This window comes from Pithys albifrons, chromosome 7, assembly GCF_047495875.1.
Source record: "Pithys albifrons albifrons isolate INPA30051 chromosome 7, PitAlb_v1, whole genome shotgun sequence".
NCBI lineage: Eukaryota > Metazoa > Chordata > Aves > Passeriformes > Thamnophilidae > Pithys > Pithys albifrons.
This window is the reverse complement of record NC_092464.1, coordinates 26,456,724-26,477,445: the sequence shown is the minus strand read 5'-3', so window position 1 is coordinate 26,477,445 and position 20,722 is coordinate 26,456,724. Positions and strand designations below refer to the sequence as shown.

Below are 20,722 nucleotides of genomic sequence, written 5' to 3'. Positions count from 1 at the left end.
CTGTGGTATCGCACATTTAACTGCTTCACAGCTGAGTGGTTACTGTTACAGGAAACATTTCCAGAAGACAGATGTAGACTTACTACAGAAATTAGTTTCAAGTTTGTAGTATAAACACCAGTGGTCTTGCAATGACCCATGAAGCCCATCAGAAATAAACATTAATTCTTGAAATTCAGAATCTTGATTAATGCCTGGTGGTGTGAGCATCGGAAAGGAAGATGAAGCTGCCCTTGTTCAAGAAGGTGACTTGCACTGTCCAAGGAATGAGACACTTAAATTATTATTATAGTCTATGCCAAAGAAGGTTGAGAAGAAAATATTCTACAGTGGATTTTAGATTATTCATAAACCATGACAGAACCACTATCATACTGTTCTTAGTCACTGCTCTTATGAGCAAAATATGACACACATTCTTCCTAAAGAGGAAACAGAATGTGCAGTTTTGGTAACACTAGTTTCAGGTTGTGCAAAACAAGTGGCATAGAAGAACCAATGTTGTTAATGACTTTTATCTGATGCAGAGAACAATATCCATTGCAAACAGCTACTCCACAATTTAACACTGGCAACAGTGAAAGTTAAATCCTTATAAACACCAACATCTGTGTCACCATTTATTGTTGGGGCACATGCAACACTAAATAAGGAGGTCTAACTAATACAGTACCCTGCATTAAGGTTTCAAAATGCAGGCTCATAACACTTTATGACCTCCTGGGAAGTATGTACAGTCTCCAAAGCAGCAATATCTAATATGGAAAGTTAATTACGAGATCTACTACTATGAAAAATGAAAACTTTCTATCAAAACCTTCTTCACTGATTGAACACCAACTGCTTAGGTTAATCTCTATTTACAAATTGTTTATGCAGAAAACTTACTGCTTAAGGGAAGACATCCACACCTTCTGAGTGTTTTCTCCCTATCAGAGAAAACTGACCTGTTTCTAACAGGGCAACAATTTGGTAAGAATCAGCAGCAATAGTTTGGTAAGAAGTGGTGCATATACCAAAGGAGCCAGGAAAGTGTAGGAGTGAAATGAACACAACCAGGGCAGAGAGAGTATGACAAGGCCGGAGACAGCAGGCTAAGGACACCCTCCAGCATGGCCCCACCAGCCCTGGCTGTGTTTTCTTCTAAGACAGATTTTCCAGGAGCTACACACCCTCCTCAGTCTTGCTAACAGAAGACACTGCCTGAGCAAAGTTACCACCTCACAGTCCAAGGGGGCCATGTTAAAAAGCTCTGGTCCTAAGTCCAGATTCACACAGCTGGTAGAGTAAAAACGGACTCCTGAGAGAGCCTGTATTTCAGTGTCAACCATGGATGACTGTTTCCATGGGTGAGATCACAGATTTGGAAAAATAAGAGTGTGAGAGATCAGTTCAAAAGAGACCATTCAAAAGGACTGGATTACACACTGTATCATGATACTCTGTGTGGTATCCATACTGCAGGAGTCTCAAATTGTGGTCCCTTTTAGTACCCATCAGCTAATTTCATGCTATAGTATTTAATGTCCAATTCAAAATAGTCATAATACAAAATAGTAGTGACGAAATTCGAGTCAAATCAGATGAGGAAAAAGCATAACTTAAGGACAATCTTACTCAAAATTAGATTATTAAGTATGAACACCCATTTTCCTCCACTCTAATCTCAAATTCTCTTAATTTTGCAACTGGCCACAACTTAAAAATGGTGATACAAAAAGGAAAGGGCATAATCTCAGGCTGCCAAGTTGATGTGATGCCTCCTTCTAACGATGAGATGTAAATAATATTTTACTTGCCTGAAAACGCCTTAAAGCCATTGTTCAGGTACCACAAGTTTACATGGGAGGCAGCACTGAAGGAAAGAGAACTCAATGCATTTAAATATTAACATTAAAGCAAGATAAAGATCATTACCAGTTAACTATTTAATTCTTGAGCAAAATTATCCACTTATGTATCTTTAATACAGTATAACTTTATTCATCAATAAAAGATACTTTTTTAAAAAATGCCAGTTGATGTTTAAAGCCTATTATTACTTTAACTACTTCTCCTGAACGTTTGCAAAATCCACGGAGAACTAACTATTGTGTCAAACGCTGGCAACACTCTACTGAATAATTGCCAACCAATTTAAACAAGAACTTTCATTTTTCACTGCAGGTGAAAAAAATTACCTTCTTCAGATGAAAATAATTAATGAACTGATGAAGTCCCATTAAAAAAGTATTTCAAATATTCACTTACATTGAATGAGGAGCATATACTCTATTTCCAATATATTTGCACTGTTATAACTACTGCTTTTAAGTCCAGGCTGAACTTAAATTTCAGAATTACTGCATCAGTAATCTTCACTATTTTTTTCATGTAGATATATAGAGTAGTAGCACAAACACCATTTTAAAAATAACTGGCTTTCCACTGTGACTTTTAGCTACATAGCATAATGTGTCAGTCTGCACCTTGCAAATACTGACTGGTCTGTAAGATTCTAAGATATCCTCCCTTGGTCTGTCTCTGTGCATTTCAAGATACATTTTAAGAACCTCCACTCACCCCACCACCATGGGAAAAAACAAAAACACACAGGAACCATGAATTTCTGAAACCAAATTGCAGTATTTGCCACTGTTTTACTATGAACAGATGCTGGTAAGTAACTTCAGTTTGGCCACATGTAACACACTAACACTTGCTTACATCCAAAGAATAAGAATTAAAGGTCAAATGATGATTTAAAACAGGTATATACATATACTTTGTAAGTTCTTTTTTTCCATGAGGCAGGGAGCTTCTTTCTTCATAGCTAATGTCTTGCTACAGCACCATTCAAGTTCAATAGAGAAAATGCCTTTCTATTTTTTTCCTGCAGTTTAACACCTGAAAGAAACTAAATTAATTTGTTCTATGACGCATATTTATTGAGGACATATAATACACTATTCTCATTTAAAGTGATGTTAAAACATGTAACTAAAAAGCTTTTCAGTTCGGGACAACTGGATCAAATTTAGCCAGTGTCTTTTATTTCACCACATTATATTCCAATGAAAGCTATTTTGGGAAGAGAGAGGGACATAGCTGGAGCAAAACTGGTTTGGCCATACAATTATGGGAATACTGCTATTATTCAGGCATCAGGAAATAGGAAGTGTCACAAAAATTACTTCCTTACCTACATTTGTTAGAAATAAAGGAAAGGTCTTCTTGATCTCTGGTATAAATGCTTATGATGCCAAAATGTTGGATGGCTTGAATCCAGGATATTAAAATAATTCTGCCTTTTGAAGGCTGAATTTTGGGGTTTTTTTAATACTGATATCCCTTACAAGTCTAGAGATTTGCAATATTATCTGTCCTACTCCACACCTCACTTCACTAGCTTGAAAAGAGATACACATACTTCGTACTCAGAACTGTGTTATGCAGTTGTTTTGCATCTTTTCTAATTCCTTTCTCTCACTCATGTTGGCAACGGTTCAGGAGTTATTTTGGGAAGTAAATGACATTTGGAACCTTTAACAGCCAAATTGATTACAGTATTTTTCATATGCCCTTAGAACTAATGTTTGTCTTCAAAATTTGATATGGAAAGAAGTTTATGCTATAAACTGTGTAAGTGGAAGTCAGAAAAATATGAAGGATAGTATTACAATACCACCAGAGTTAACACTGAACAAATCAAAGCACTTGATGAAAATAATGCTGAGTCTGAATCATACAGAAGTTATTTACACCCTCCTTCACACACAATATTCAAGCAAAGTTAAAAAACCAAACTCAACAGGAAACCCACTCTCCTATTTATACAAACTACTTTACATAACAACAGAAACTACTGATTTTATCCAGGCAGGGCAAGAAAGAAAACAACTTGCATTTTTTCTTTAAAAGACATGTCCGTCCACAAGCAAGAAATGAGTTCTGTTTGACATGTCCAAGGGTTTGGCTTTTTTAGATTATTCCTGCAATGTCCTTTGTTATAAACCACACAGCTTCAGATCCTGTTAATGTTACTTTTATGCACTCAGAGATCTATCACATATATTTCCTCTAAGAAAACCTTCTGTTGTTACACTCAACCAGACACTTTCCACTGCCAACTCTCCAAAACATGAACATACGCTATAAAAAATACCTACTAGTAAAAAACATGTTTCAAGAAAGAAGGAGCAGACTTGCACATTTCAGGTTTATCCTACAATATCAGAACTTTTTTGCCTTTTTTTAGCACCCTGAAAACAGTATATAACAATTATGATTTCTCCCCCATTCAGTATCAATACTAACCAAATACTAATACTGTCATTGACTGTTTCCAAACAACTAAAAATCCCCAAATTGGCTTAAAGAAAAATATCATCAAGTTATTAAAAGTTTCCATTCTAAATACACAGGGTGTTGCTGCAGAACAAAACCATTTACAGCATACTAGAAAGAAGGGAGAGTAAAGATGATGATGGGAGGAAAACCAGAATATGTTGCTTACATTCATGTAGCAGTTATGTCAGTGCCTGCAATGGTAGCTGCTCTGGCCTGTAGAGGCTCAAAGCTGAAGTGTTTTCACAGAAACTGCCTTCACAAGAAGAACCTCTGGCAAATCACTAAAATATCCACAGCAAAATGGCTTAGTATGATAGTTCAAAGAATCTATGCTGCGAAAACCTGAAAGGAAGCATGAAGAGAAAAACATCTATCCATCAGAATCATAAGCAGTCTCCAGAATGAGCATATTTGTGAAACAATCCAAGTCAGACTGCAGAGCCAAAGACAAACATCTCCTGCACTGGTGAGAAAAACAACAGGATTAAACGTAGAGCCTAAGCTCCTATCTTACAGCAGTGGGAAATGGCTTTGAAAAACTGACAAAAAAAACTTAATCAAGCTCCCCCAAACTTGCATACTGATAACAACTATAAATAGCTGGAGTAGCACATTGTTTAACAAGCCACAGCAAGATAGTCCATGTCTGAAAACAGAACATTTTTTTTTCTTTCAAGTCCTCCATTATTACTGCAGCAGTTCCTCAGTTCAGCAATCAATTTTCTATGTACTACTCTCACCAAACAGACTACAATGTTTTTAGTATCACACATCATGTACTAAAATGCTGAGGAACACACAGGGAAACAAAGACAAAATACAGCCCCCATGGCATGCAACTATATTCCAAATTGTGTAGAAACAGCTCTAGGTTTTGGGGGCAGGGGGGGCCTGGGGGGTTGGAAACCTTTTTTCATTCGCAAGACTGTAGAAATAGAGTATCTTGTTACCCTGCCCACTAGAAAATGGTGCCTGTATTTCGGTAAAATAAAGCTGTTGACGAGTGCAATTGTGGTCATTATTAGGGCGATCACGTTGTTTTCATTCATTCATTCAGGATTTGCTAGAGGATGTCAGCTTCTGCAGCAGCAGCTGGCTTGACCTGGAGGAGGGGGAATAAATTCCTTGCAGCGCATACAGATTACAGGGTGCATTTCTTGATGGACCATTTATGACTCTATACACTGCACCCATTAAATCAAATCAAGCTATGTACGTTTCTAACAAGGTTCACCAGAGGCAAGCTCAAACAAGTTGGATGATGGAAGTCATTCAGTACTAATTTATAGTCTCATTTATTAAGGCCAAAATAGCCCACAGATGAAGTAGACTGAAACCACTTTCTAAAATTAAAATCTCCCCAACAAAAAAGTCATGTGCAGTAATCAAAGTAAGGAAATACTCCACAGCTTTGCGGTATTCTTCCTTGCTTGCAGGTAACTGCCCGCATTCCTCCCTCTTCAATACACCTGAAGCGTAGATTTCATACACTGCACCACTACAATGTCTTCCTCCGGGTTCCCATAATTAAATAATTTTTGTCATCAGCACCATCACTACTCATATGCACCGACTTTGTTTTTCCCAGTTTTCCATTTCAACTTCCAAACGTTTCAGAAGGAAACAAGGGAATCTACATCTGGTGCTCCATACAATGGAAAAAATATGATCTTTACAATTTTAAATAGAGCCTGAATGAAGCAAAACCACTGAAGCTCAGTTCCATTTTCAAGCATGCAAAACTTCTGCATAAATAGATGATCTTTTTCAAAAATAAATTACTAACTATCTCTGTTCAGATTATAACACAATTGATTTGGTTATTTGCATAAGCAGATACATAGGGCAAATTAACGCTGTGCCAGACTGGCCTTTGCTCATTTGCAAAACGCTGCCCCTGTCCTAGGACCATTCTGATGACAGACCTGTCCAAGTTACAAATACTACAGATTTCTTTTTACTACACATAAAAACAGGAGAGGGAAGCGGGGAGAAAATAAGATTCCACTGCTACAACCCACGCTGGCACCCAACACAGACCACAATTTGCCACGAAAAAGAAATACAGTAAGACTTATGGAAGGGACAGAAAAAGCAAGGCGTATTGAACCACGTAAAATGTTCCCAGAAAAAGATGATGTGCGATACCCGATACCTACAGCAGGATAACATAAAAAGTGCATTTAGTCCGATTCATTCAACTGCTCAAGTGATGGGGGAAGAAGGGAGGGAGGTTAAGATGGCCACTGGTACTTTCACACATTCAATAATTTAACAGACCTGACGCAGGTTAATTGGACTTGCTGGGAATGTTTTATATTTTAAACTTTAAAGGCCTATTTTGACTACACTTGAGGTTGGTTTGTTGAGGTTTTATTTGGTTGGGGATTTTTTACACTCTCAAGGATTCTGTATTAAATATTAAAAGGAGACAGGCTTATTTGGTTTTTAAGCATCTCAATATGGGAATACCCTTGTTTTGGAGTCTCTACTTGAAAACATCGCATCTTTTAACCTATATTAAAAAAACGCGTGTGTTTAACAAACTGAGCTCTGCAGAAAGGCAGAGCGTTTGAGGCTTGGTTTTAACACACACTTCCTAACTGGGTTGTGACACCCCAGATATAAATCTAACCCATTAACACCACTAACAGATAGTTACAACTGTAGACAGGGAAGAGGGTTAATTTTAGGCTCGTTCCTCTATTAACACACCTCCGCTGCAAGCGAAGCGCAAGGGCAGCAGCAGAAACAGCAGCGCCGTCGGAGCCCCCGCGGGAGGGACGGGGCTGGGAGGGGGGAGCCGCCCCCGCTCCCTGCTCCCGAGGCCGATGCGGGCAGGGGCATGGAAGTGTTCCTGCCAAGCAGGATCTCCACCTCGGCCGAGGAGGATGACATTTTAAGGGGCGCCTCCACCCCCACCCCGGAGGAGGGCGAGGGACGAAATGTTTTCCTCCCTGTTCGGTGGCACTCCTGGCAGGGCAGACGCGGGCTCTCCTCGCTCCCCGACCCGCTGCCGAAGGCTCCAGGCGGGGCTGCTCCCGTCGGACAGGGAGTGCCCCAGTCCCCCGCCCGCTGGCCCCGGGGGAGGGCAGGACGCAGCCGCACGGCGAGAGCAGAGCCCGGGGTGCCCGGCGCTGGGTGGCCCCGGCCCGGACGGGACCCGGGGGGCAGGGAAGCGGGAGCGGCTTTGCCCTGTGCTTTACCTCTGTACACCGGGGAGCTGGGGCTCCGTCTCTCAGGTGAGCTGCTCCTCCTGCTGCCGCCGCTCTCCGGCGAGCGCCGCTGCCTGCCCTTCACCCTGCCCGGCTCCGCTCCGCCCGCTGCCAGCGGCGGCGTCGCGCTGGGAGGGGGGGGGCTCCCTCCGCCGCGACCGCCGCCCCCCGGGCCCGTGCTGCTGCCCACCGAGGCGGAGGGGGAGCGGGTCGGGCTGTGCTGGTTGCCCCGCAGAAGCTGGTACGGGACGGTGGCTCGGATGGGCTGGAGCAGCCGGCTGGTCCCCGCCGCGCTTCCCCCGGCGCCGTTCCCGGGGCCCCCGGCCGTGCCGCCACCGGCAGTGGGGGACCCGGCGGCGCCGCGTCTCATCCTCTGCGGCGGGGGCTGGTGGTGGGACGGGGGGGTTTGGGAGGAGCTGGACGAGGACATGGCGGGGATGCGCAAGACCCCACGGGTCACTCGCACCGGCGGCTGCGGGGAACCCGAGCTCGGCCCCCGGCGCCCCGCATGCACCGGCCGCGGGAGAGGAGGAGGAAGGGGGGGAAGGAGGGGGCGGGGCGGGACAAGCGCTGCACGGCCCGAGGGAGTCTCCGCGCCGTCTGCCCAGCTGCCCCCGGCGCTTCCTATCGGCGACGGCGGCTGCTGCTCCCACGCCAGATTCTGGCCATCGCTGCCCGCCCCAGCGTCGAGAGCACCGGGGGCGCTGCCGAGCCCAGCGGCCGCTCACATCGTACAGCGCTGCCGGCTCAGGGTGGTCACCGGCGGGGCGCGACGAGGGCGCACGCAGCCGGAGGGGGAAGGATGGGGAGGGGGGGAGGCGCTCTCAGCCAGCTCCTGGTCCTGCTCCTGCTCCAGCTCCTACCCCCGCCGGCAGCCGCAGCCACCACCATCCGCTCGCCGCGCCGCCCGCCCTCCGAATGGCAGCGCGCAGCCCCGGGGCCCGGCCGCGACAGGCAGGGGCGGGGGCACGCGCGCCCATTGGGCGCCACAGCGGAGCCAGCCGCGGCTCCATTGGGCAGCAGCACTGTCGTTCTCAGCTTTCAGCCAATGAGAGCTCGGCTTTTCACGGAGGGCGGGCGGCGGGGGCGTGCCCGGGGCGGCGGAGGCGGGATGTGGGAAGTGGGATGTGGGAAGTAAGTGGGGTGTGGGATGTGGCGCCGCGACAGAGGCGGGGACAGGGCCGAGACGGAGGGCAGGGGAGTACCGCCCGTCGGGGGAGCGGGGTGAGAACTCCCCCGACGGTGCCAAGGTGATACTGACCAAAGGCAGCCAGTGCTCTGGACCAAGAGTTGCGCTGCCCCTGTTCCCGGAGCACTGCCTGCCTCTCGCTCCCATCATGGGAAGGCTCAGAAACAGCCAAAATTTCCTGGAACAAAGTTTAGTCACATCCATCAAGCCTTTACAATATTTTTACTTCTGTTAAAAGATCAAGATGTTCTTCAAAGTCTAAATAAAGTGTAGTTTTATAATTTCCTATAAGCGTATATGACATTGATTTTTTCCTTATGTACCTCCAGAAATACTACTCGGAGAATGTCAGAGGAAAATAAAAGGTTTTACAGTAATACATTAAAAAGTGCTTTTGTTCTAGCAGAAAAAGTTCCCACTAGATGAATTGATAACACGAGACAATGAGACAAACAAAGATTAGGATGAGTAGCTTAATAGCTAAGAAAATAAATGTCTGTAAGATCAGAAAGATAAATCGAGCCATGAAGAAAGCAGTGTTTATGTTGGATCTGATGCAAATGGAGATGCTAATGGAGGTGAAGGAAAAATGCTGTGAGGAGGAAGTCAGCTCAGTGTGATGGCCTTCAGACTCAAACTGCAGGCATTAAGAGAACAAAAAGGACATGGAATGTAGATAGAATGGTGGGTGTCTATCAAGATATAATCTACTACATTAGATACTGCCTTTCAATCCGTAATCAATCAAAAATGTCACAGAATTAACTGTAACCTTTGCAGTCTTTCTGATTATATAACAAATACTCCTGATGGTCTTGCACACAGTTAAGTTACTACACTTAACTCTGTAATTCGAAAGCTGTCCATAGCTATCCTTATCCCTTGGTAGCACAGGAACCAGTTGATAGTCCCAGTGAGAACCTGTATTCTCGGAAAATGCTTCTATTCATGGGCTGTTAGCAAGACTTTGTTTGCACTAGCACCATGTGATGCAGTCACCGCGGTTATGTTACAGAAAGGGTTGGAATAATACACCCCATATCCACATGAACATATGCTCAGTCAACAAAGCCACTCATATAAATTAATTTTAAGAAAAATCAGCAACCATGTATTTTTCCATTAGTCCAGTCTTTTAGTGTTCTGCTAGCATGAGCCAAATTTGTTTGTATAACAGGGATGTAGACACTTTTTCCCCCAAGGATTTTGCACCGTTCTTAATCACAGTTTATTTTTCTTGCTTCACTGCACTGGGGTCTAAATGGCTGGAAAGCATTCACCTGTAGTAGCTGTCTGCCCACACTGGTATCAGTGGTGTTTTAAACAGTAAGCACATTTTCCTATGTCTGTAACTTTGTCAGATAGCATTGCTAATACAGTCATGTCTTAGAGACCAAAAATCATTCAGTGTCAGCTGAGAGAGAAGGTGCACCTTTGAATAAGTCAATGGCAGATACGTTCCAGCTATTGCCAATGTTCAGGGTTACATCAGGTTAAAATAAAGATGAACTGGTATAATTCTTGAATTCATCTGTTTAGACACTGTTTAACAATGCCTAAATTTTACAATTTCCATCACATTCTTGCCCATCAAACAAGCAAGGTATTTGAATAGGAAGAACAGATGCATAAAGACAAGGTAAATAAATGTCTGACATGAAGAAAATCCCACAAGCCCCAAACCAAGGAGACACACATATGCCCGAAACCATAGGATGTGTCCATGTAAAATATCGGTAGCAGGTGTTCTTTGCAAACAAGCCAAGGACCATAATGCAGCCTTACAGCCCATGCTGAACCAACATTTCACCTGCCTTCAAAGCAACAGAAGAAAAGATCCACTGGGGCTGCTTCCAGTCAAATTGTTACCAAGCACATCAACAGCTGTAGAGGGGAGACTTCGCTCCCCAAAAGTTGTTTCCATCCTCATTCCTTCTTAACTAGAATTAGCATATATGCTGTAACAACACTGTGCCATGTGCCCAGGAAACAGTGATTTCAGAAAAGATGAAGAAAGTATTCTTGTTTAAAGTGGGATGCCAACTGCTGAATTTTTCACTATGTTTTTCATCTAGGTTTCAGAGTACTTCCCTCAGGGAATACCATTGCTCTGTAATATTCAGAAGATATTACAGGGAAAGTGAAGCAAAAGCTGCTATCAGAATCTTAATATCTTTCAAAAACCCATGTTTGCCTTAAATACCCTGAGACAATTTTTGAAAAGCCACATAAAAGGCATTTCTTGCTTCTCTTTTCCATTTTAAGAAGCTACCTTGTCAGTTGGCATGTGCTTAAGGGAGCTTATACTGGAGGTAACAGGTATTTCTGAATCTTAAATCCTTCTGGGAGACACAGACATCCTTAACACAGTTTCTGGGAGAGGCATCCTGAGAGCAGTGGAAATTATACATCACTGCAAGAGCGTGAGAGCAAGGGAGTGAACTCAGGGAGTGGATCAGTGACTGGCAAGTGTGAAGCAAAGCTGCACACATCTCTTCTATTATCACTTGATAATGGGTGCACCTCTCAAGGTCAGAAACACTTTTACTTCAGTGCCATGAGCCATGGAAACCGAGAAGTTTTAAGCAGTCACTATAGACTGTGCAATCCTAATCCTTATTTTGTTCCTACTTCAAGGTTTTAGAGATGAAAAACTCTTCAAATCTGGACATAGCTTTTGTTTCTAGGCACTTACCAGGTTATAGGGCTATCAATATCTGTTCCCAGTGTATCTACCTGCTTGTTTCATTATTTCTATTTCTCTCTTATCTCCCTCTGTCTATGTTTTCTTTGCTGCCCTTTGCCCATTCCACTTAGAATCAAGTCCTTTGTGACCATCTCCAAGGTATTCAAACAGTGCCTAACACAAAATAGTAATGAGAAAGAGTGCATCTACCTTCCGTATGTTCAGATTCATTCCCTGTGCTTCACTTATTTGCAATGAATATACAATTGGCACTATTACATTTGGGAAGAGAGAAGTAACAAGAAGTATTTACATTGTAGTAATATTCTGAAAGAGATGATGACCAGAACTGTAGCTAAAGACTAGAACAACCCCAAATGACCCAAGGTGCAGGTCTTAAATGATAGAACAGAAGCTAAAACAGGCTTGCCTCTGCAGACTTACAGCATCCCTTGGCAGGAATGGGAGCACCACCTGTAGTAAGGGCCCCCATGTGAAATGCTGCTGCTATCTGGAGCTCAGCAGCTCTGCTGAAACAGGAGTGGCATGTCTTACCAGGAAATAGTTGTCTCAGGCTGTGGAGGTGTTTGTTTAGTTTTTGGCCTCTTTTGCCTTTAAACAAAGTTCTAGCTAGAATAAGCCAGTAATGGGGAGAAGAAATACATATGGAATTATTTTTGCTGCAAGGTTTTCCGACAGCTGGACACTGCCTTCATCAACCAAACTCCATCTTCTCACAGCTCCCAAATAGTCAGTGGCACAGATATGATCTCCTCAGAGGAGCTGCATACTCCCTATCCCCAAGCATATTGGGACTTACCTTGCAGATGGGCCCTTGAATTCTCCAGGGCTGCTGATACAATGTCACTATCCCCACTGCTGGCTTTGCTGACTCTCCCCAAGGAAGACTTCCAACTCATGATGACTTTCAAGTCTCTACATGATCAAATTATCTTCCAACAATAAAAGGAAACCCACTACTGAGAACGTACCTTAACAATGTTGATCATTCAAATAAGGCCCAAGCATGTGGTCAGGTGTTAGATTTTGTTTTCTTTTGTCTTTGTTTTCCTGGATATGGGGGAAAGGCATTAAGTTAAGGGCTGCTAGACCTATGGTCCAACAGTATTCATTCTAGGTCAAATTTAGGATTTATGAATACTTGCAAACTGGAAAATTTCAGAATTAGGTTTAACATTGAATTTCACCCAGAAGGTATTACAGTACTGCCTTTTTAGTCAAATGGTATTGTCACTGTATTTCATTCAGTGCATAGGATTGTCACTATGAGTAAGGACTGCACAATGAACAAGCTAGGAAACTACAGAAAAGAACTGTAAGATTTTCCCTTAAGAAAACTGAATACCTTTTTGGATAATTGTCTCTTTTTTCCTATCTGTCAGAAGCCTTTCTGTGATATTGAATAACTCACTTAAACCAGAACCTGCCCATTAACATTACCTTTGTTACAACAAACTCTTATCTCATCTGGAATCAGACCTGCTGCTACGTGCTCATCTCTTCTTCAGGAAAATAGGCCAACCACTTGGGACTTTTGAATTATGTATTCTTTAGGCATCTGCTCTAACATAAAGGTGAACATTCAAATCACAGCTAAAATCACCAAACCTTTCCGGGCTCCCCATTCAATCTCAAGTTTTTCTTTCTATGCATTGGTACAGGTAATTCCATTCAACACGTTCCTTTAGCTAGCCAGTTAACCATGTCATATTGTACCCAATGACAAGCTGAGTTTTCTCCAATCAACAACGCTGCCCTACATTACTACTTTGAGTTTGGTTACTTGACTTAATCACCATCTCCATCTCTCTTCCCCAGTTCAATATCTGGAAAAAATTGAATTGGCATAGCTAGGACTAAGCCAAACTTCTTTCACAGGAGTAGGTGAGGAGCCTTGTAAGTTTGTTTTCCCTTTTTTCCATTTTAGGCAATTAGTATGAGGACACTTGTGGACAATTATGTGTGGTTGCTATATACCAAAGTGAAGCTGATTGAAACAGTGTAAAATGGTCAGTGTTCCAATAACCTGCCATGTCAAGAGTAATGAACACTTCTAGCATTTCTTTACCTTATTTTTTGTTGCCAGTCTCTTATCTGTAAAATATCAATAATAACAGCAAAATAATGCAATATGTCATATTGCACAGACATAATAAAAATAATTCTTCCTAAAATCACCTTCATGCTATATCTTAGAACCATCTGTGAGGAAAAATATTATGTTTTCAGAGTATCTTAGGTACTGTATATTATGTACAGCAATAGCACCTTGAATGGAAAAGGTAGAAACAGGGAGCAAATACTAATAGCAATTTGAATATATTGAACTTAATATATCTATTATCAATCACACCAATACAATAAAAGAAAGGAAAAGGATCATTTCATGCAAGCAGTTACCTTGCTAAGGATGTTAGGAAAGCACAAAGTCCTGTATAGTACTTTGATTTATATGATATTTTACTTTTTAAATGAGCAGCATCCCCTTAACAAGATAGATTTGAAGCCATTATGATCCATTAAGACAGTTATAACTGTCTGATAGTAGAGTCCCTGACATCTTTCTATTGAGATTTCTTGATTTGTTCTGTATCTAGTTTTGTGTTGTTCTTTTTGAGCTGTGTTAAGCATGAATGTCCCTGCCACACCAGTGCCCTAGCTGTCAGGTTTGTGCTGGTGTTAATAAGGACACATTTTGACACTTCTGATTTAAAAGGCAAATCTGAGGGCTTAGGGAACTTCAGCTTCATTTCAGAGAGTCCTTTCCTGGGTTGCTTTTACCTCTCTATTTATGCTACTTCACTATTTCTCACAAATAAAGCTTTGTTCACCACAGCCTTTCCTTCTAGCACAACAAACAGCACTATACTTTATTTGGGGCTTATCATCACTGTTCCCTTACCAGCCAAATGGGATGCTGGTGAGTGACATGGTGGACTCCACAACTAATACCGGGAGATAAATCTTCAAAGCAGAAGGATATTCTTTTTTTAAATAGATTTTGCAACTTGACAAGAAGAATAGGAAATAAATGCATTGGAGAGCCACATTAGTTTAAGAATTTTTAGGGTATGCTACTCTGTAAGCAATATACCCTTAATAAGGATGTTTCAGTCTGTACACAGAATAGGTTATAAGGCCAGAGTAGAGTCATAGCACTGAGTCAAAATGCTGGAAATAATTATTATTTCTAGGTAGGCCTGTAGAACAAATATTTATTTGTAAATGTGTTTTATTGGTGTGAGAGCTATAAAACAGGCTTTAAGAGTGCCTAATGCTAATTTACATATTTAAAAAGTGCATTTACATAACAGTAAGGAACAAACCTGTAAAAACAAGGAAATGTGCAGTTAGCTTAGAAGTGTACTGCTTAAGTGGCACGGTATTTAAGTGAAATATATGATGCATTTCTGTTTTAACTGTGTGTTTCCTTGGATTTATGAGTCCATGTCACAGCATAAATTGCATCTAAAAGCAAGTTTGGGGATGTGAATTTCCTTTTTTGCTTTTATATCAGAAACTGAAATAGAATGCAAAACTTAGGCATCATTAAAAGAAAGACAAAGGAAAGGGAACTGCTAGTAGGTCACAGCAGCTGGGATAATCTCCCATGGGGAGAGGTGGAAATCTTATTCCATGAGTCATGTAATACCAAATAAACAAAACACTGGAGAATAAATCGTAAGACATGAATTTTTGTTCTTCATTGACAGAGGGAGGGCTACTTGACTTAATAGAGCTTTTCCTTTCTTTTTAAATTTCTGTAGTAGTAGAAAGTATGGACCATGTTACAGTTTATTTCTCATTGTCATTTTGATTCTTGCTGTAATTGTAGTAGAGCAAAGGGATGAGTAACTTTAGCCCCTACACCGTGAAGTAAAACTTTATTTGCAAGACCAAGCCCTTGAGAGTTGCTCAAGTTCAGACTCCTCTTAGGTAGTGGCCATCAGTGATGTGTTTCCAACGTGGCTCAATTACAGTTCCATAAAAGGTTTTGCACACCCCACTCTCACAGGTCCTAATATTAAATCCTATTCTTTAGTGACAAAGCTCTGATGAAGGCAGCTGAGTAAACTGTGTATGTTGGCATGGCGTGCTCTTGGTCTCCAGTGGAATCCAGGAGACTGATAGAAGGCAACAAATAACCCTCTTGCATCAGCACAGAGCCTGTCTGTAATCAAACATAATTATGGAATCACTACCAGTCAGAGCTGTTATAGTCCTGCCTGTAATCAAGAACAGCATTATTGCAACATTTATTACTCTCAAAAGTAATCTGAGATTTATGGATCCTTGGAAAGAAAAGCATTGTTTGACAAATCTCTCTATAAGTGTTATTTGCCCATAAAGAGTTCTTTCTCTAAGAGATCATAGCAGTTCCAATGAAGCATATCTTTAGGATAATTTCTTCAGATTCTCATAGTCAAATGACAAAAAGCATACACATTACTTGAAGAAATTCAAAATTGGAGTTGCCAGCCAGGTAGATGTAGACACCCATTATTTCCCTGATGCTTGAGATATAATGTAACCACTACTAGTGGAGATAGAACCACTATAAATCAATAGTGGGACTCAGTAAGATCATACAGGAACTGAACTCTGATGTAATTGCTCAGTTATTAAAACCCAGGATAGAATGTCTCAAGGGGAAGACTTTCTCCTATAGTACTGAGTGATGGCTTTGGCTCTATGGTAGACAGTATATCTCTGTTATTTGAGAAGGAATGTTAAACAGAAAATGAATCTGGAAAAATAATATGTGAAGTCATTTTAAGAAATCTAGAGAAAGCAAGTAAGAAGTGCAGTTGATCATGCAAGGGTAGAATCTGTATGTCTTAATTTTGGAAAGGAAAAGGAAAAAGAAGAATTTTTTTGTGACTTCTTAGCTCACAAAGAGATGGAATAAAGCTGTGTATTCAGAACTATATGTGGATGGGAAAGAAATGGGTGAAGAAAGTTTGTTATCTTAAATATGTTACTTCAGAAGGTTTGGAAACCCATTAATAAAACCACCTCAAAGTTCCTCAAGAAAATTGTGTGTTTTCTTCTACAAGTTACATGGGTGTTCTGTAGCATTGATCTGGAGGGCACAAGAGCTGATGCAGACTACTCCCCATTCCAAGCCTATGAGGTTAGGAGAGTCAGGCTCCTTTGTTTGTGTATATGGGGCAGTTCTGCCAAATACTTTTCAGATACAGTAGCTTTATCAGTGAGAGGGATCTGGGCTGCCATGCAAAGATAATCCTCCCAGTGGTGTGTCAGGCTTAAAGAAGGGAAGAAAGGTGTGATTATTATTCCAAAGGAGTGTAATATGAACCTGTGCCTCCCATGCAGCCAGGTGATGGTTAGATCAAGGAGGCTTCTGGTTTTTGCTCACTTCTTTTTCTTCCCTTTTTATCTTTTTTATTTTTCTTCCAGCAAACAACTTATTTTCATAGTAACTTCTTTTATTATGTACATGTAAGATGTCCAAAGCTGGAAACAATGTCCCAAGGCATAGTGGTCCTTGGAAATGGATCTCCAACTAGATCTTTAGCAGAGTGTTGGGTGGATGGGAGTGTCTTTGTCTTGGGTTATTGTCTTGGGCTGTTGGATGTTCTGTCTCTGATTTGCACTTAACAAAGATAGGTTTTCACTGAAAACAGCCAAGTGAAGTCTTTTGCAGTAGTTTCAGCTCTGCTAAGCCTGATGCCACAAGATTCAGCTTACAACTACGGTCTGGGACACACAAAACTCCAGTCCCTATGTAAGAGTGACCCACACCTTTGATTGAACATGTCTTAAAGGTGAATATTGTCTGTTCTGTCCCTTAAAGGAAGCAGGCCCTCATCTAGTGAAATCAAGCACGTGATCCCCCAGGTTTCCTGAACTCCTGTGTATCCGTTTGTTTGTTTGTTTGTTTTTTCCTTACCAGAAGGACAAGCATGTCAGACAGCAGTTGGGAGAAGGGCCATCATTTAACCACATTGGGTAGTACTTGTTCCTGGGTCATAATCCAGAAACAAATTATTTGTGTTTGTTTGGGGTCCAGTAGTAATGATGGAGTTCAGCCTGGAATTTAATACACAAAAAAATACAGAAAAGTAAGGGTGACAAAACTCAAGATTGAACAAATAACTACTGCATGACAAAAGCAAGATCTTGATCTTTTAAACCAGACAAATTTTTGTACCAAAGTGCCTTTCCTCACTACTGGCTGCATAAAGGAAGGAGCAGAGGCAGCTGCAACCACCTCATGTTCAGAGATGGGGCTCCCAGTAGTCAGTCCTGCAAGAAAACACCTGGTTGGCCTTAATGAACATTATTTTCTAGAATGTTCCCTGACCTCTGCAGGGAAATACACCTGCCTTGTAAGGGAGAACAGACAGTTCTCAAACAGCACATGGTTTGACTTATAAAAGCTTTCCTTAAGGCAGAATTAATTATATATCATAAAGATCTATTATATATTCTGTTTATGCAATTATAAAACATTATGGTTAATTAGTTGTGGTACAGACTCCTGAAGCAGAATCTGGTTAGAGAATAAACAAAATGCTCAGTCAGCTGCAACGGTGGTTAACAACTTGCACTTTCATATCCCCTTTCACACTTCACTCTCTTGAAGTGATTTATATGTTATGCAATCCAGCGGGCTTGAGCTTTGTGTTTTTGGTGGGTTTTGGTTTATATAAAATTATAATATGCTGATCAGAAATGGTTGAGATTCTCAAACCTTCAAGAGATTAATTTCAAAATATTCCTTAACCAACTTCAATTCAACTGTTTTCTCTCCTGTTGGTTAATCATGATCCTATTGTGCCTGACATTGTATATACACAGAACACAAGTACTTTTCCATCCCCTTTTCATGTCCCATTGTAGACAGTTCTGACTGGCAGCAGTGGGAATCTCTATCTGCATAACTATCCTAAAAATAGGGGTGAAATTCTGAGTGTGAAAAGATATTGATACAAGTGTGCAATACCGCATAGATTTGTTTTCAAACTATATTTCTACAGTATTTCAATGCTATGAAGTGAGCTGACATGACACAGTATTAATGCCTCAAACCATCTGACCTCTTTGAACTTAGTTACTTTTTCTGCCATCACATTATTTAGTACTGAGTCTTATTATTGTTGTGTATATGCTGCTAGAGGTGTCTGGGCGGAGTAAGTGGTTTTGGAAATCTCATCAGTGTCATGTGAGTAGAGCTAAAACCATGAAATTAGTATTATTTGTTATGAGATATTGTACTCATTATTGTGCACACCCAAAAATGCACTCCTTAAAGCAAAAAAAAGCTTGCTATATTTATAAGACAAACTGAAGAAAAAAACAAAACAGGAAGAAGGAAACAAGAGTACATATTTAGTATAAACTAGATACCTGTATTGTAAAATATAGCACACAGTATATTTAAAAATCTAAAATAGCATTAAAATGAGCACTCTCCACTGAAAATGTCACAGCCAGATATTAATCTGTTTGCTGAATGAATCATGAAAGTAGTGGAATTTAAGATAACTTTGAAGGAAGCCTTTGTAGTTTTTTAGTCTATTTTGGGGATAGTTGTCTAGAAGAAAGCTTGAAAGGCATATATGAAAGAACTTCTGAGAGTCACAAAAGTATAGGCAATTTAGAATGGCACTGTCAGCTTGGAGCAACAAACTGCACTTTAAGATACAAGATAAGATTATAGATGAGTGCCCAGTGGATGGTCCTAACTTACATTCAAAATGGCACTAAAGACTGATACCAGGAAAGGATACAGAGACAGGCTGATAAAATCATAGAGAGAATTCAGGAGGGTTATCTTGACTTCAGTGTTTTAGGCTCAAAATGAAACTGGATATGGGTAATGAAAAGTGGAGAACTTGCATTGTAGAGATGGCAGTTGCATTGATGCAATCACAAGAAATCACCTAAGAAAACATACAAGTAGAACAAGAGGTAAGAAAAGTGCCTGATGAGATATCTCTTCAACATTAGGATGGAGATCTCCCGTGGCTGAAAGAAAGGTTAAGGAATTGGCAGTGATTTGAAAGAGAAAACAAGAAAAGATGGAGACTGAAGATAGGACAAGATTTCAGAGTCACGATATGACCAATAACATCACAGGCTGTGGGATGGAAGGAGTCCTGAGATTTGGTCAAATCACTAATAATCTCAAAAGAGGTGAGTGGAGTGTACACAGTCAAAATGAAAGATAACTTGGGAGAAGGTAAAGTTGGCAGAAAGCCATCGAGGTCATAGTTTCAGGCAACGTATTATTTCAAAAGTTTTAGAGAGGAGGAAAAGTCAGCAGAAATGTCAGAGCAAAATTAGGTCAAATGTAGGATTTTGAAAAATATGGATGACACAGATATCATTCTCTGTTTGCTGGGATGTCCATAAAGAGTTAAGACAAACAAAGAACAAGGAAAAAAACCTAAACAAATAGAAAATTGTAAGATTACTGGTGAAGGAGAAGAGGTAAAATGAAAACTTGGTAAGAATTGCCAGGAAAAGGGATTGGAAGTGAGAGAAAAAAGTGGGAGAGTGAATAAAAGGAGAAAGAACATGGATTTGTTGATTAGATCTCTTGAAAAAGAAAAAACTGATAGGATGAATAAGAAGAGGCAGAGGTGTGTGAAACTGATTTCAGGAGAGCATTATTTAAATTAAATGTTGGTATTTACAAATTAAATAATTTTTTTTGCTTATAAACATGGAAAAAAACCATTACATAATTTGAATCAATGTGACAGATATGTAAAAATTTTTAAAAATTTTCCCAGTCTAATGCTTGAAGTGTAAATAATACTAAAATCCTTGGACAGTGACAAAAAAAATAAATATTATCTTGAATTAGTGTGGGAACTGATTATTTTTCAAGCAACTATCAGAGAGCCAATTTTCGTTTTCTGTCACTTAGGAAATATGTATTTTTGTGGATAAAAACAAGATGACATTTTCAAAATTGTTACTCCCAGGTAGATAGTAACATTTGAGTTAACACAAAGAGAATTTGAAAGTAAAATCCTAGTTCACATGGGTTCTTGGAGCCACTGGCACACAGCTCTGGAGCCACGGAAGCAAAAAATAACTTTGCTTCCCTCCCGCTGCCTTTCTACTCTAGTGCAGGGGCAAAGAAAGATACTTAGTGCTGAAACTAGAGAGAGTTCCGGTAATAATAGGATTTTAGGAATAAATTATGAAGATACATGTATTTCAGGCAGTTTCAACCTGCTTCTAAATTACAGCCTGTAGTGCATCACTCCCCTACACACTTGGCAGAAAAGTACTGGGCTGAGC

At 40.9% G+C, this 20,722-nt stretch overlaps 1 protein-coding gene and 1 long non-coding RNA gene across 8 annotated transcripts in view; one reads left to right on the top strand and one right to left on the bottom strand.

The window, feature by feature from the left end:
- GLCCI1 (glucocorticoid induced 1) overlaps window positions 1-8,449 on the bottom strand; it is a 51,618-nt gene extending 43,169 nt beyond the window's left edge. For all 4 annotated transcript variants that reach the window (XM_071560773.1, XM_071560774.1, XM_071560775.1 and 1 more), the window contains exon 1: window positions 7,536-8,449. In XM_071560773.1, coding sequence (XP_071416874.1) covers window positions 7,536-7,974 — 439 coding nt within the window. In that variant the 5' untranslated portion in view covers window positions 7,975-8,449. The remainder of the gene's footprint in view (window positions 1-7,535) is intronic.
- The window catches only part of LOC139674444 (uncharacterized), a 33,651-nt gene continuing 20,244 nt past the window's right edge, over window positions 7,316-20,722 (top strand). For 2 of the 4 annotated variants that reach the window (XR_011698293.1, XR_011698291.1), the window contains exon 1: window positions 7,316-7,571. This is a non-coding gene — a long non-coding RNA (uncharacterized lncRNA). Of the gene's footprint in view, window positions 7,572-19,479; window positions 19,604-20,722 lie in introns of those variants that run through there. The other 2 variants (XR_011698292.1, XR_011698294.1) reach the window with 2 other exon arrangements.